Source organism: Dendrobates tinctorius, unplaced genomic scaffold, assembly GCF_039654945.1.
Source record: "Dendrobates tinctorius isolate UK_male_01 unplaced genomic scaffold, ASM3965494v1 ptg000342l, whole genome shotgun sequence".
Lineage (NCBI taxonomy): Eukaryota > Metazoa > Chordata > Amphibia > Anura > Dendrobatidae > Dendrobates > Dendrobates tinctorius.
In genome coordinates, this window is record NW_027362008.1 from 3,681,252 (window position 1) to 3,694,599 (window position 13,348).

The window sequence follows — 13,348 nt, forward strand, 5'->3', positions numbered from 1 at the left end:
CCCAGGAGCTACAACTATCTCTGATTACCCCAGCCTCCTTCATCTCTTGTAACATACTCTTGGCACATTGGTAGTGTGCTGGGGGTACAGGCCTGTGTCTCTCTTTAATGGGTGGATGATCTCCTGTGGGGATATGATGTTGAACCCCTTTTGCCTGCCCAAAATCTAAAGGATGCTTGCTGAAGACCCGTTCAAATTCTCGAGCCACCCGGTAAGCCCCATGCTTTTGGTGTGAAGGGGTGGAGTCAGTGCCTACATAGCTGCTGACACCAATTCTCCTGCTGCCCTTCAGAGCCATTTTCTTCCACCTTGTCAGACGGAAGCAAGGGTTCTATTGTCTCGATTGCGTTGTTACTGACGGTGAACAATTTAGCAAGGGTGGCATACCGGGGTAACTGGACCTCTCCCCACAATTTAAGATGCGTATTGGTACTTTCCCCTTGCAGACATCAACTACCCCTCTGGCTGTCAGGATAGTGGGCCTACTATCAGAATACATGGGTTCTACCAGGGCTTGGTAATCTTGACCCCTTAGGCCTATTGCTGCCCGACACCAAATTAACATTTTGCTCCTGGGAGGTACTGCAATGGGAAAAGGATCACTTACTGTGACACTGCCGACTTCTCCACCAGACAGCTCTACCTGTTGTCTCTGCATCAGGGCTCTGATCTCCTTTTGCAGGACCCGTTGCTGACTGGAGCTTGCGATCTCGGCTACCTGTTGTAACAAAGCAATAATTTCTCCAAGACAATTTTCAATTACATTAGTGCCTAAAGTGATCATAGGATGGCTTTCTCGTTTGTCAATATCAGCTATTATTAAACCTTGCGATTGCAATTCTACTCGGCCAATCTTGATGGTCACTTCTTTATATCCCATCTGAGGCAAGGGCTGACCATTGCTGGCAAAAATGGCAAGGTCTTTATCTGGGCTATGAGTAATGTCTGAATCTGCCCAGTACTGCTTAAAAAGAACATATGGTATCGTTGTCACCTGGGAGCGTTCATCGGAAAACCTCCAATCACAACAGGCAAGACTGGTCGTCCTCCTACGTACTTGTCTCGCCAATTTGGTGGGCCTGGTCGTCTTTCTCCTGAGGGTTGGCCCTTTGCCCCAGGGGTTGCTTGTTTAAATGACAGTATCTTGCTAGGGGTCCTGCCTTGTTGCAGTGGCGACAGATGGGCTGTCCGTCGTCGTCGTAACGATCGCTGTCTCTCCCTCTGGTCGGCGGGATCCTCTTCTGCTGTCGCCACGGGACGTCTTCTGGACTGGAGGCCAGGTGGATCTTCTTCTTTGGAATCATTTGCAGGGACTGCACAGTTTTTGTGAGTGCAGCCACACTTTTAGTTAGTTCCTTGACTTGGAGACGTAAGTCTGCAGCAGAATCATCATCTTGGGACGGCTTGTCAGTCTCAATAGAGGTCTTTTGAAAGGATGCTGTCTCCTGCTGGTATGTATTTGCAGGATGCTTAGAGGGCTCTGTGCTGCTAGGGTTCGGTTCACGCAGCACTCGGATGGCTATATCTTTAAAGTGTGCAAAGTCCAGTTCAGGATTTTGTAGTGCCATTATGCGCAGCTGTGCCCTTTGGTTGTTAGACTGGAGTCCCTCTATGAACTGCTCTGTTAGTAATCTATCTTCATCTTGCACGCTCTGAGGATCAACCTGCTTTACGGCCCGTAGTGCCTCCTGAAGATTAAGGGCATAGTCCCGTATACTGTCCTGCACTCTCTGTTTGCACCCAAAAAAATCTCATTTTTATCTCTGTGGCAGTGCGGGTATCAAGTGTCTTTCAGCCTGGCCAAGATTTGTTGGACAGTCCCTTTATCAGTGTCCGGCCAGGACTTTACTTCCCTCTGAGCCGCACCAGTTAACTGGCCAATGAGGATACTGACTTTTTGGCATTCTGACAGGGGGTACACCTTGAACAAACTACATAGTCTTTCTTTAAAATCGCTCAGGGTGTGCGACTCCCCTGAGTACTGTGGTAACCAGGCTGCTCCTGGTATATATGGCATTGATAGCGGCATTATGGAGGCTGCGGCCGCCGTTGAATCTTCACCCGCGTTGGGCATTTTCTTCCTGTTTTTCACTTGCTCACAATAGAGCGCAGCTCCAGCTTCACTGGCACGCCCCTCTCTGCTCGCACGCACTGCGTGACGCAGTTATGGCGGTTATTTGAAAGCTCAGTAAAGTCTTGAGCGCTCACTTTAATAAAGTCTGTGGCACACAGTACCCAGCTTTGCCCGGCTCCTTGTACCCAGCTTTGCCAGGCTCCTTGTACCCAGCTTTGCCAGGCTCCTTGTACCCAGCTTTGCTAGGCTCGCTAAATCCTGTTTGTGACGCCAGTTGGAGTGTCCCGCGGGGCCTGGGGGTACTCGGTACCGGGCCCGTCAATTTCAATGGGGGACGGTGTCACGGCGGCGGCGACCCGGTCCGTGGCCCAGAGGCGTCCTGTAACAAAATAGGGGAAAGTTGTGTGATATTGAAGTGTGGTAAAAATGAAAATAAAGTTTATAGATGTTAAATACGGGATGCCACCTGTGGTATTCTGGTCAGAGGTGACCAGCGCTGCGGTGTTGTTCCCCTGAGACTGTTGGTGTGGCGCAGCTGAGGTGAAAATAGCTCCACACAGGTAGAGCAATAGTCCCAGAGCAAAGATGTTAGATTGATAGTCAAAATGGCTGTGAACGTTGGGGTGCAGAGAAATGAGAGGAGGACACAGAGAGGTGCAGTTTCTTTACCGTTTACTGGTAATAGGTTGCAGTCCGGAGCACCACATACAGGTGATGGGATGAGTCCGGCTCGCCTGGAGGCATTCAGGGGATCCACCTTGCCAGGTGGGCATTTAGGACCTTCCTTTCTGCGCTGTGCGGGTCTCCGCTGTATATAACTAAGCTGCGACCCTCTATTCATGATGGTTTCTCTAACCTGTACGGCTGTCAGTGTGAGCCTATTCCACGGGTACCGTCCTTTTCACCGTCGGCCCCGGGCTCCTTATCCGCTAACGTGCCCTCAGGTGCTCAATGTCGCACAAGACTCTACAATTCCCTGTACTTTCAGATTCGGCGGTCAGGGCTTACAGCTCCTGTCAGCCTAGGACTCTGATGTCCCTTTTCCTCTATTAGCGCTTCGCTCTGGGGTCTGCTATATGCAATATTAGCTTCCCCAGAGCCTCTCCGTCTCTGCTCGTGTCCTTTTCCTTCTTGTCAGATCAGCTGCCTCTCTTGAACTGACTGGACCTTCCAGAAAGATCTCTTTACCTCAGGTTTATCTGCCTTGTCATTTCTCCTCACAGCTGCTCTCGTTTCCATGACAACTCCCTCAGCTCACCTCTAGCTGACTCACCAACCCCCTCTGCTGGCCAGAATGTATAAGGCAGCTCCCTTTTCTGACCTGCAGCAGGAATTGTGATTTTTTTTAAATCTATGTTACCTGGCATGGGGGTCCCTTTCTGCCTCCAAGCATGACTTCACCTCTTAGAGGGAGGCAATGTCACTGTGACAACCGGAATCTGGGGTGTCACACTGACACAGACAGGTACAGAGGGGAGAAGACTCGGCCTCCGTGGCCTCACGTTCTACAGGATAATGGGGAAGGAGACAGCAGGTCCGGAGGCTGCAGTTGCTCCAGTGTTGGTGAGGAGGCAGCGGGGGCATTCAGGCTGTAAGCTGCTCTGAAAAGATGGGTTCGCAAATTCTGCTTGAAAATTCCAATTGTAGGGAATAATCGGACGTGTTTGGCCACAGAATTATAAAGGATGGGGGATACTGGGGAGAAGGTTTGCAGGTGATTGCATGAAAATTGTATGATTGAGGAGGAGAGAAGGAGGACCAGATATTACGTGGTGGGAGATATCAGAAGATTAGTTCTGAGATATATGGGGGAGACAGATTTAGCAGTGAGAGTGAATGGAACAGGCTGCCACGAGAGGTGGTGAGTTCTCCTTCAACAGAAGTCTTCAAACAGAGGCTGGACAGACATCTGTCTGGGATGATTTAGTGAATTGTGCATTGAGCTGAAGGTTGGACCAGATGTCCCAGGAGGTCCCTTCCAACTCTACCATTCTATGATTCTATGATTATGGACGGCTTTGTAGGTCAGTGTTAGTAGATGGAAGTGGAACTTGGAGACAATGAAGGGATTTGCCCAGGAGTAGCGAGGACATAAGTGGTTTAGTAGGGCAGCAGAGTTAAGGACAGACTGGAGAGGTGGGATGATGAGGTCCCAGACCCCACATTGAATCAAGGCCATCTGAGCGACATGGGCAGTTCAGAGGAAGAGGTGATGGTCATGCTGCCCCAGCTGCACAGCAAAACATGGAGCAGGGTGCAAAATCTCCAAGGCCACCCCCTAGGTGGCGTTCTCCCCTACTTTTGCCTTCCTGCTCCCCGCCTCATATGCGATGTACCCACAAAGTGGAACTCCTTCTAGCACATGCTAGAGAGACTGAACAGCAGCACATGATAGTGGAGTTTCAGCTGCTGGTGAGCCACTCTGCAGAACACCACCACCTCAAGACCAATGATGGGGCCTCCATGCGGGACGTGTGTGTCGTGTCGCACTGCTTGGAGTACTCCACAAACATGGCCAGCGCTAATGATGTCATCAGCGTTATTATCCCACGTCTATGCCTCATAGAAAAATGCTTCAGGCGATGATGGATGAGGTGATGGCATAGGAGGAAGAGGAGGACGAAGGTTAGTTCAGAGATATATGGAGAAAACAAATTCTGGATGTCTTTGTAGGTCAGTGTTAGTAGCTTGACGTTGATACGTTGTGGAATTGGGAGACAATGATTTGCCGAGGGAAGAAGTGTAGGAGTAGTGAGGACAGAAGTAGATTAGTAGGGAAGCAGGTCTAAGAATTGGCTGGAGAGGTGTAATGAGGTGATAGGGGATGATGAGGTCCTAGACCCCACATGAAGTCAAGGCCATCCGAGTAATGTGGGCAGTTCGTAGAAAGAGGTAGTGGTCATTCAGGCCAGCAAAAGAAGAAGCCGGGTGCAAAAGCACAGTGGGCAGCCCCTAGCCAATACGTCGGCTGCTACTGGCCACGGCGCCGATGATCTGAGCACACCAAAGCCAGCTTAAAGGAGCTCCCTAACAACACATGGGTGGTTTGCATGCAGTGCCTTCAGAGGCTGAAGCGATGCATAAATGTACTTAACCTGAGCTCCATGTGCATGACGATGCATCTGAGTGCAAAGCACGAGCTGCAGTGGACTACACATATGAGCCACCTCCTGCTCCCTCTTCTGTAGTCTCAGTCTCTTCCTCTCCCTCCTGAGTAACAGGGCCACCTAGCTCACTGCAAAGAGAGGATGTGACAGTACGATCACCACCACCAGCAGTGTCACCGAGCATCTCCACACCGTTCCATTGAAGTGTTCAGATGTCCATCCCCCAAACACTGGATCACATATTCTACATGTGGCCTCACAAGTGATTTCTAAAAGGCTAACAGTACGTATTTCCCAGCTGATGGTACTGTTCCAGGCGGGCTATCCCTGGCCTGTACGAAGATGTTGAGGACTAAACCAGGTGTGTGTGTGTAAAGGTCCACATAACCACTGATATATGGACCAATAAGCATGGACAGGGACATCATCTCTCTAACTGGCCATTGAGTAAATGTTGTGGCCGCTGGGCCTGAGGCAGAAAACTTTTTGGTGCATGCCTCACCTCTACCGTGAATTGTTGGATGTTTTTAGGATGTTACTCTGTCCATGTTGCCTCCTACTTTGCCTCCTCTAAAGCCTCCTTATCCGATCACCGTAACAACTGCACCACCAACTTCAGCTCGGCCAGAGGGAAATGACAGCCGGTTGTCCTGAAACTCATCTGTTTGTTGGAAAATTCCACACCGCGCAGGAGCTATGGACGGAGATCAAAGAATGGATACGTGTGTGGTTGGTGGCGCTGAACCTTAAGCCCGCCCGGGTGGTATATGATAACGGGCGACCTCTCGTACCAGCTCTGGGTCTCTCTGGTTTGACGCACATCCCTTGTGTGCTGAATTTGATGGTGCAGCGCTTAATTAGAAATTCCACAGTATGTCCGAACTGCTGCTGGAAGGTGGGCCGTCTGTGCACACTTCTGCCATTCTCGCCCTGTTACTGCTCTCCTGTCTGCATTGCAGCTTCACTTCTGCCTTCCCACTCACCACCTTATAGTCGCCATACCCACAAGGTGAAACTTCATCATGCACATTCTGGAAAGACAGTGCGAGCAGCAGCAGCAACAGGCGATACTGGATTTTTAGCTGCAGCACGTACGGGGGAGTCACTCTGCGGACCACCAGTCCATGGCCAACAAGTGGGCCTCCATGTGGGACATGTGTGCCATGTTACTCTGCTTTTGAATACTCCACGAACATGGCCAGCGTTAATGACGCCATCATCAGCGTTACTATCTCACTTTTTTGCTTCCTTGGGAAAAAAAAAAAGCTTCAGGCAATTATGGATAAAGTTGTGGCACAGGAGGAAGAGTGGGAGGAACAGAGATCATTGACACCATTATCAGGCCAGTCGTCCACACATGGCTTGGAGATGGGATCCTCTTGCTGGGTGGCACATAAAGCAGCTCACTGGAGCATGGCTGGGGGGATACAGACGATACACTTCCCACCGAAGACAGCTTGTTGCCTTTGGGCAACCTGGCACACATGCTGCTGTGCCCTCGCAATGACTGCAAAGTGGCCACCCTGCGCCATCCTTACTTCCGTCCCCAGAGCGTGATGGGGAAAATGCAGGAATACAAGCGGACACTGACAGATGCACTATCGACGGCGTCCTTACCTGACTGCTGGGGCTAAGTGGAAGCACAAGGCAGAGGGGGAGGAAGTCGCCAATGCAGCAGGGGCACTGGCACAACCTCCGAAAGAAGGGTTAACTTGGCACAAATGTGGAAATCCTTCCTCAGTGCGTCACAACCTCCAGCACCACCATCTGATATGGTCTGTATTAGCAGGAGGTAGTGTTACAGTTATGCTCGTGTGGCAACTCACTTGGGATTAATAGGTTAGACTGACCCTGCCGGTTCCTGTACAGACTAGATATCCTGACACCACAGTCCCCAGTGGTGCTGGCGGGTACAGAGGTAGCCCTGACCAAAGAACTATCGGATGGCAACTCGGACCTAAATGGCTGTTGAATTGCTTCATGTTCCTCCTAACGAAATGGAGGGAAGAGCTGAGTGCGAATTAAATGCAATAGAAGAAGTGTGCTGAGCAAATGAAAGAACTCCGAGTGAACACAGTAAATAATGAAATAAAAAATAAAAGCAAGTAATCTTAACAAATATGCAGCCTCCTTAGTGAACAGAAGAGAGGAGCAAAGGATAGCAATGAAACAACAAGGTTAGCTCAATGCTCCCAGACTGTCTCTAAACATCAATACAATGTCAGAACATCTAAATGAATCCTTCACCAGCAGAAAACACCTGCTGGGGGACAGAATATAAAGCTGCACCCTAAATGTGATGGGTGGATAAGTGGAAAAACTGGTGATAAGCTACACAGACAGCAGCCAGAAAACAGAACCCAAACACACCGAAAAAAGGTGTCTCCTGTTGCTCGGCAGAAAAAGAATCCGACCACAAAACACAACTTCAAATCCATGAGGATGACAGTTTCCGCAACATGGTGGAAGAGTATGTGTCCACATGTCTCCACATACTGAGTATTAGGTCTGGCCCAATTAACTTCTAGGTCTCCAAATTAGACACATTGCCTAAGCTTGCCATAAAACACCTTGGACATGAAAGCCTGCCCTGTGGCAAGTGTACTGTCAGAACGTGTATTTAGCAAGACCGTGTGATCACAGATAGGCATATGCACCGTTCCACAGAAAACATAGGCACGCTGACTTTCATTAAAATGAACCAGGTGTGGATCCACAGGACTTGCCCGTACATTTGTTTGAATAGAGAAGTATGCCAGCCGCACCCAGTAATTGTTACACTCCAATGCAGTTTTTGTTCTATTTTCCATTCCAAAAAAAGAGGGTGTTTTGCAGAGTACCCCCATAGTGACTTTTTCAGAGTACTCCCACAGAGATGTGTGCAGAGTACACACACAGGTTTTTTGGCACAGTACTCCCACAGACACGGTTGCACTGTATGACTATTTTTTAGGCCCCACCACAACTTCTATAGACACAGCGGTAGAGTAAAATGATTTTTTAGGCCCTCAAATGAGACACAGTGGCAGAGTATAATTGTAGGCCCACAAATGGCATAGAGACATCTGCAGATTAAAATGTTTTTTTAGGCACATTACTCGTACACACATAGCTGCAGAGTACACAGATGCATAAAAGCACAGTACTCTCACAGGAGGGATTGCAGAGTACACACACAGAGACTTAAAGGCGGAGTACACACAGTCTTTTTGGCACAGTGTGAATTCACAAAGTCTAATGCTGACCCTGCACGAAACAAAGCAGAATGGCGGCGGCATGGCTATGATGCCTCAGGAACTGCCTACAGCCTAAAAGCTTGTTGGTTGACTGAGCTGCAGCCTTTCAATAACCTTTATTTGGCATCCAAACCCGAACAGTAAACTGGACATCCAGTAAAAAGTCAGTGTTCAGGGGTTTGATAACAGACACTAGGTGTCCGGTACAAACCCCAAACTATTACAGTTCAGCTTCTCTCATCCTTAGAAGTAACAAAAGGGAGAACTGAACTTGTTTATTACCTTGATTTTTGTCTGTCTTGTAGATGTGATCGGAGCCTTAGTTACAGGATCCATCGGTCGTGTTCGGTGTCATGATGTAGATGTGATCGGAGCCTTAGTTACAGGATCCATCGGTCGTGGTTGGTGACGTCTTGTAGATGTGATGGGAGCCTTAGTTACAGGATCCGTCGGTCGTGGTCGGTGACGTCTTGTAGATGTGATCGGAGCCTTAGTTACAGGATCCATCGGTCGTGGTCGGTGACGTCTTGTAGATGTGATCGGAGCCTTAGTTACAGGGTCCATCGGTCGTGGTCGGTGACGTCTTGTAGATGTGATCGGGGCCTTAGTTACAGGATCCATCGGTCGTGGTCGGTGACGTCTTGTAGATGTGATCGGAGCCTTAGTTACAGGATCCATCGGTCGTGGTCGGTGACGTCTTGTAGATGTGATCGGAGCCTTAGTTACAGGATCCATCGGTCGTGGTCGGTGACGTCTTGTAGATATGATCGGAGCCTCAGTTACAGGATCCATCGGTTGTGGTCGGTGACGTCTCGTAGATGTGATCGGAGCCTTAGTTACAGGATCCATCGGTCGTGGTCGGTGACGTCTTGTAGATGTGATCGGAGCCTCAGTTACAGGATCCATCGGTCGTGGTCGGTGACGTCTCGTAGATGTGATCGGAGCCTTAGTTACAGGATCCATCGGTCGTGGTCGGTGACGTCTCGTAGATGTGATCGGAGCCTTAGTTACAGGATCCATCGGTCGTGGTCGGTGACGTCTTGTAGATATGATCGGAGCCTCAGTTACAGGATCCATCGGTTGTGGTCGGTGACGTCTCGTAGATGTGATCGGAGCCTTAGTTACAGGATCCATCGGTCGTGGTCGGTGACGTCTTGTAGATGTGATCGGAGCCTCAGTTACAGGATCCATCGGTCGTGGTCGGTGACGTCTTGTAGATGTGATCGGAGCCTCAGTTACAGGATCCATCGGTCGTGGTCGGTGACGTCTCGTAGATGTGATCGGAGCCTTAGTTACAGGATCCATCGGTCGTGGTCGGTGACGTCTTGTAGATGTGATCGGAGCCTCAGTTACAGGATCCATCGGTCGTGGTCGGTGACGTCTCGTAGATGTGATCGGAGCCTTAGTTACAGGATCCATCGGTCGTGGTCGGTGACGTCTCGTAGATGTGATCGGAGCCTTAGTTACAGGATCCATCGGTCGTGGTCGGTGACGTCTTGTAGATATGATCGGAGCCTCAGTTACAGGATCCATCGGTTGTGGTCGGTGACGTCTCGTAGATGTGATCGGAGCCTTAGTTACAGGATCCATCGGTCGTGGTCGGTGACGTGTTGTAGATGTGATCGGAGCCTTAGTTACAGGATCCAACGGTCGTGGTCGGTGACATCTTGTAGATGTGATCGGAGCCTTAGTTACAGGATCCATCGGTCGTGGTCGGTGATGTCTTGTAGATGTGATCGGAGCCTTAGTTACAGGATCCATCGGTCGTGGTCGGTGACGTCTTGTAGATGTGATCGGAGCGTTAGTTACAGGATCCATCGGTCGTGGTCGGTGCCCCATTCATTTTAGTAGTAATAATAGAAATATCAAGCATGGCTCCCTAGAGGTGGTACCTGCCTCTATCAGACAGATATAGTTTAGCCTGTGGCTGTGATATAAATCTGCTTCTTGGAAATCTTCATGTAATCCATGTTTTTTGGCTCGGAGTACCTGTTTCTTTCGATGTCCATTGAGTGGAGTTCTATATCACATTATATTGTCTCCTGTGATTTCCATCTTTTTCCATATCATCAAGATGGTGGCAGGACAAAATCCCTCCATTTGATCCGGTTCTGATAGATATCCTTCTGATAGAGATCCTGAGGATGGACGAGGACAGGGATGAGACCACCAGGAGATTATTCCACTGCGCCCTGGAGATCATCTCCCTGCTGAGCGGAGAGGTAACTCCTCTACATTTCTATCAGCTTTATTGTGTGATGTGACCGACACCGGGAAGAGGAAATCCAGAATAGGAGAGAAGGATTCTTTACTGTAAGAGCAGGGATTCTGTGGAGCTCTCTGCCCGGAGGAGTTGTCATGGGGATTCCCTATAAGAGCTGTAGAGGGGCCGGGATGTCTGTCCGGAGTGTAATAATATTCCCGGTTATGGCCCCAGATTACTGGAGACGGTTATTGATCCCGGGATTTCTACTGATTGTCAGATCTGGAGTCAGGAAGGAATTCTTCTCCCTAAGTGTCTCTCTCCATACACAGGAATACACAATAGTGAGGAAGACACCGGGGGACTGTGTGACTCCCATCATCCATCTCCAGGAGTCAGGAGGGCGGAGCCCGGGCCCCATCACAGAGCCTCCCCCGCACTCCCCGATACATGAGAGGAACAAGAAGATCCTGGAGCTCAGCAACAAGATGATCGAGCTGCTGAGCGGAGAGGTGACTGCTGGGACATTCTACAGGACTGGAGGATTCTGGGTGATGAGCGGAGAGGTGACTGCTGGGACATTATACAGGACGGCACTGGAGGATTCTAGGTGATGAGTGGAGAGGTGACTGCTGGGACATTATACAGGACGGCACTGGAGGATTCTGGGTGATGAGCGGAGAGGTGACTGCTGGGACATTATACAGGACGGCACTGGAGGATTCTGGGTGATGAGCGGAGAGGTGACTGCTGGGACATTATACAGGACTGGAGGATTCTGGGTGATGAGCGGAGAGGTGACTGCTGGGACATTATACAGGACGGCACTGGAGGATTCTGGGTGATGAGAGGAGAGGTGACTGCTGGGACATTATACAGGACGGCACTGGAGTATTCTAGGTGATGAGTGGAGAGGTGACTGCTGGGACATTATACAGGACGGCACTGGAGGATTCTGGGTGAGGAGAGGAGAGGTGACTGCTGGGACATTATACAGGACTGGAGGATTCTGGGTGATGAGCGGAGAGGTGACTGCTGGGACATTATACAGGACGGCACTGGAGGATTCTGGGTGATGAGCGGAGAGGTGACTGCTGGGACATTATACAGGACGGCACTGGAGGATTCTGGGTGATGAGCGGAGAGGTGACTGCTGGGACATTATACAGGACGGTACTGGAGGATTCTGGGTGATGAGCGGAGAGGTGACTGCTGGGACATTATACATGACGGTACTGGAGGATTCTGGGTGATGAGCTGAGAGGTGACTGCTGGGACATTACACAGGACGGCACTGGAGGATTCTGGGTGATGAGCGGAGAGGTGACTGCTGGGACATTATACAGGACGGCACTGGAGGATTCTGGGTGATGAGCGGAGAGGTGACTGCTGGGACATTATACAGGACGGCACTGGAGGATTCTGGGTGATGAGCGGAGAGGTGACTGCTGGGACATTATACAGGACGGCACTGGAGGATTCTGGGTGATGAGCGGAGAGGTGACTGCTGGGACATTATACAGGACGGCACTGGAGGATTCTGGGTGATGAGCTGAGAGGTGACTGCTGGGACATTATACAGGAGGGCACTGGAGGATTCTGGGTGATGAGCGGAGAGGTGACTGCTGGGACATTATACAGGACGGCACTGGAGGATTCTGGGTGATGAGCGGAGAGGTGACTGCTGGGACATTATACAGGACGGCACTGGAGGATTCTGGGTGATGAGCGGAGAGGAGACTGCTGGGACATTATACAGGACGGCACTGGAGGATTCTGGGTGATGAGCGGAGAGGTGACTGCTGGGACATTATACAGGACGGCACTGGAGGATTCCGGGTGATGAGCGGAGAGGTGACTGCTGGGACATTATACAGGACGGCACTGGAGGATTCTGGGTGATGAGCGGAGAGGTGACTGCTGGGACATTATACAGGACGGCACTGGAGGATTCTGGGTGATGAGCGGAGAGGTGACTGCTGGGACATTATACAGGACGGCACTGGAGGATTCTAGGTGATGAGTGGAGAGGTGACTGCTGGGACATTATACAGGACGGCACTGGAGGATTCTGGGTGAGGAGAGGAGAGGTGACTGCTGGGACATTATACAGGACTGGAGGATTCTGGGCGATGAGCGGAGAGGTGACTGCTGGGACATTATACAGGACGGCACTGGAGGATTCTGGGTGATGAGCGGAGAGGTGACTGCTGGGACATTATACAGGACGGCACTGGAGGATTCTGGGTGATGAGCGGAGAGGTGACTGCTGGGACATTATACAGGATGGCACTGGAGGATTCTGGGTGATGAGCGGAGAGGAGACTGCTGGGACATTATACAGGACGGCACTGGAGGATTCTGGGTGATGAGAGGAGAGGTGACTGCTGGGACATTATACAGGACGGCACTGGAGGATTCTGGGTGATGAGCGGAGAGGTGACTGCTGGGACATTATACAGGACGGCACTGGAGGATTCTGGGTGATGAGCGGAGAGGAGACTGCTGGGACATTATACAGGACGGCACTGGAGGATTCTGGGTGATGAGCGGAGAGGTGACTGCTGGGACATTATACAGGACGGCACTGGAGGATTCTAGGTGATGAGCGGAGAGAAGACTGCTGGGACATTATACAGGACGGCACTGGAGGATTCTGGGTGATGAGCGGAGAGATGACTGCTGGGACATTATACAGGACGGCACTGGAGGATTCTGGGTGATGAGC

The 13,348-nt window shown here is 50.6% G+C and overlaps 1 protein-coding gene across 1 annotated transcript in view; it reads left to right on the forward strand.

Annotated features, from left to right (window-relative positions):
• The window catches only part of LOC141074917 (uncharacterized), a 48,965-nt gene that overhangs the window by 13,119 nt on the left and 22,498 nt on the right, over nucleotides 1-13,348 (forward strand). Inside the window, exons 2-3 of the mRNA XM_073562226.1 lie at nucleotides 10,551-10,639; nucleotides 10,953-11,186. Of these exons, the coding sequence (XP_073418327.1) occupies nucleotides 10,551-10,639; nucleotides 10,953-11,186 (323 nt within the window). The remainder of the gene's footprint in view (nucleotides 1-10,550; nucleotides 10,640-10,952; nucleotides 11,187-13,348) is intronic.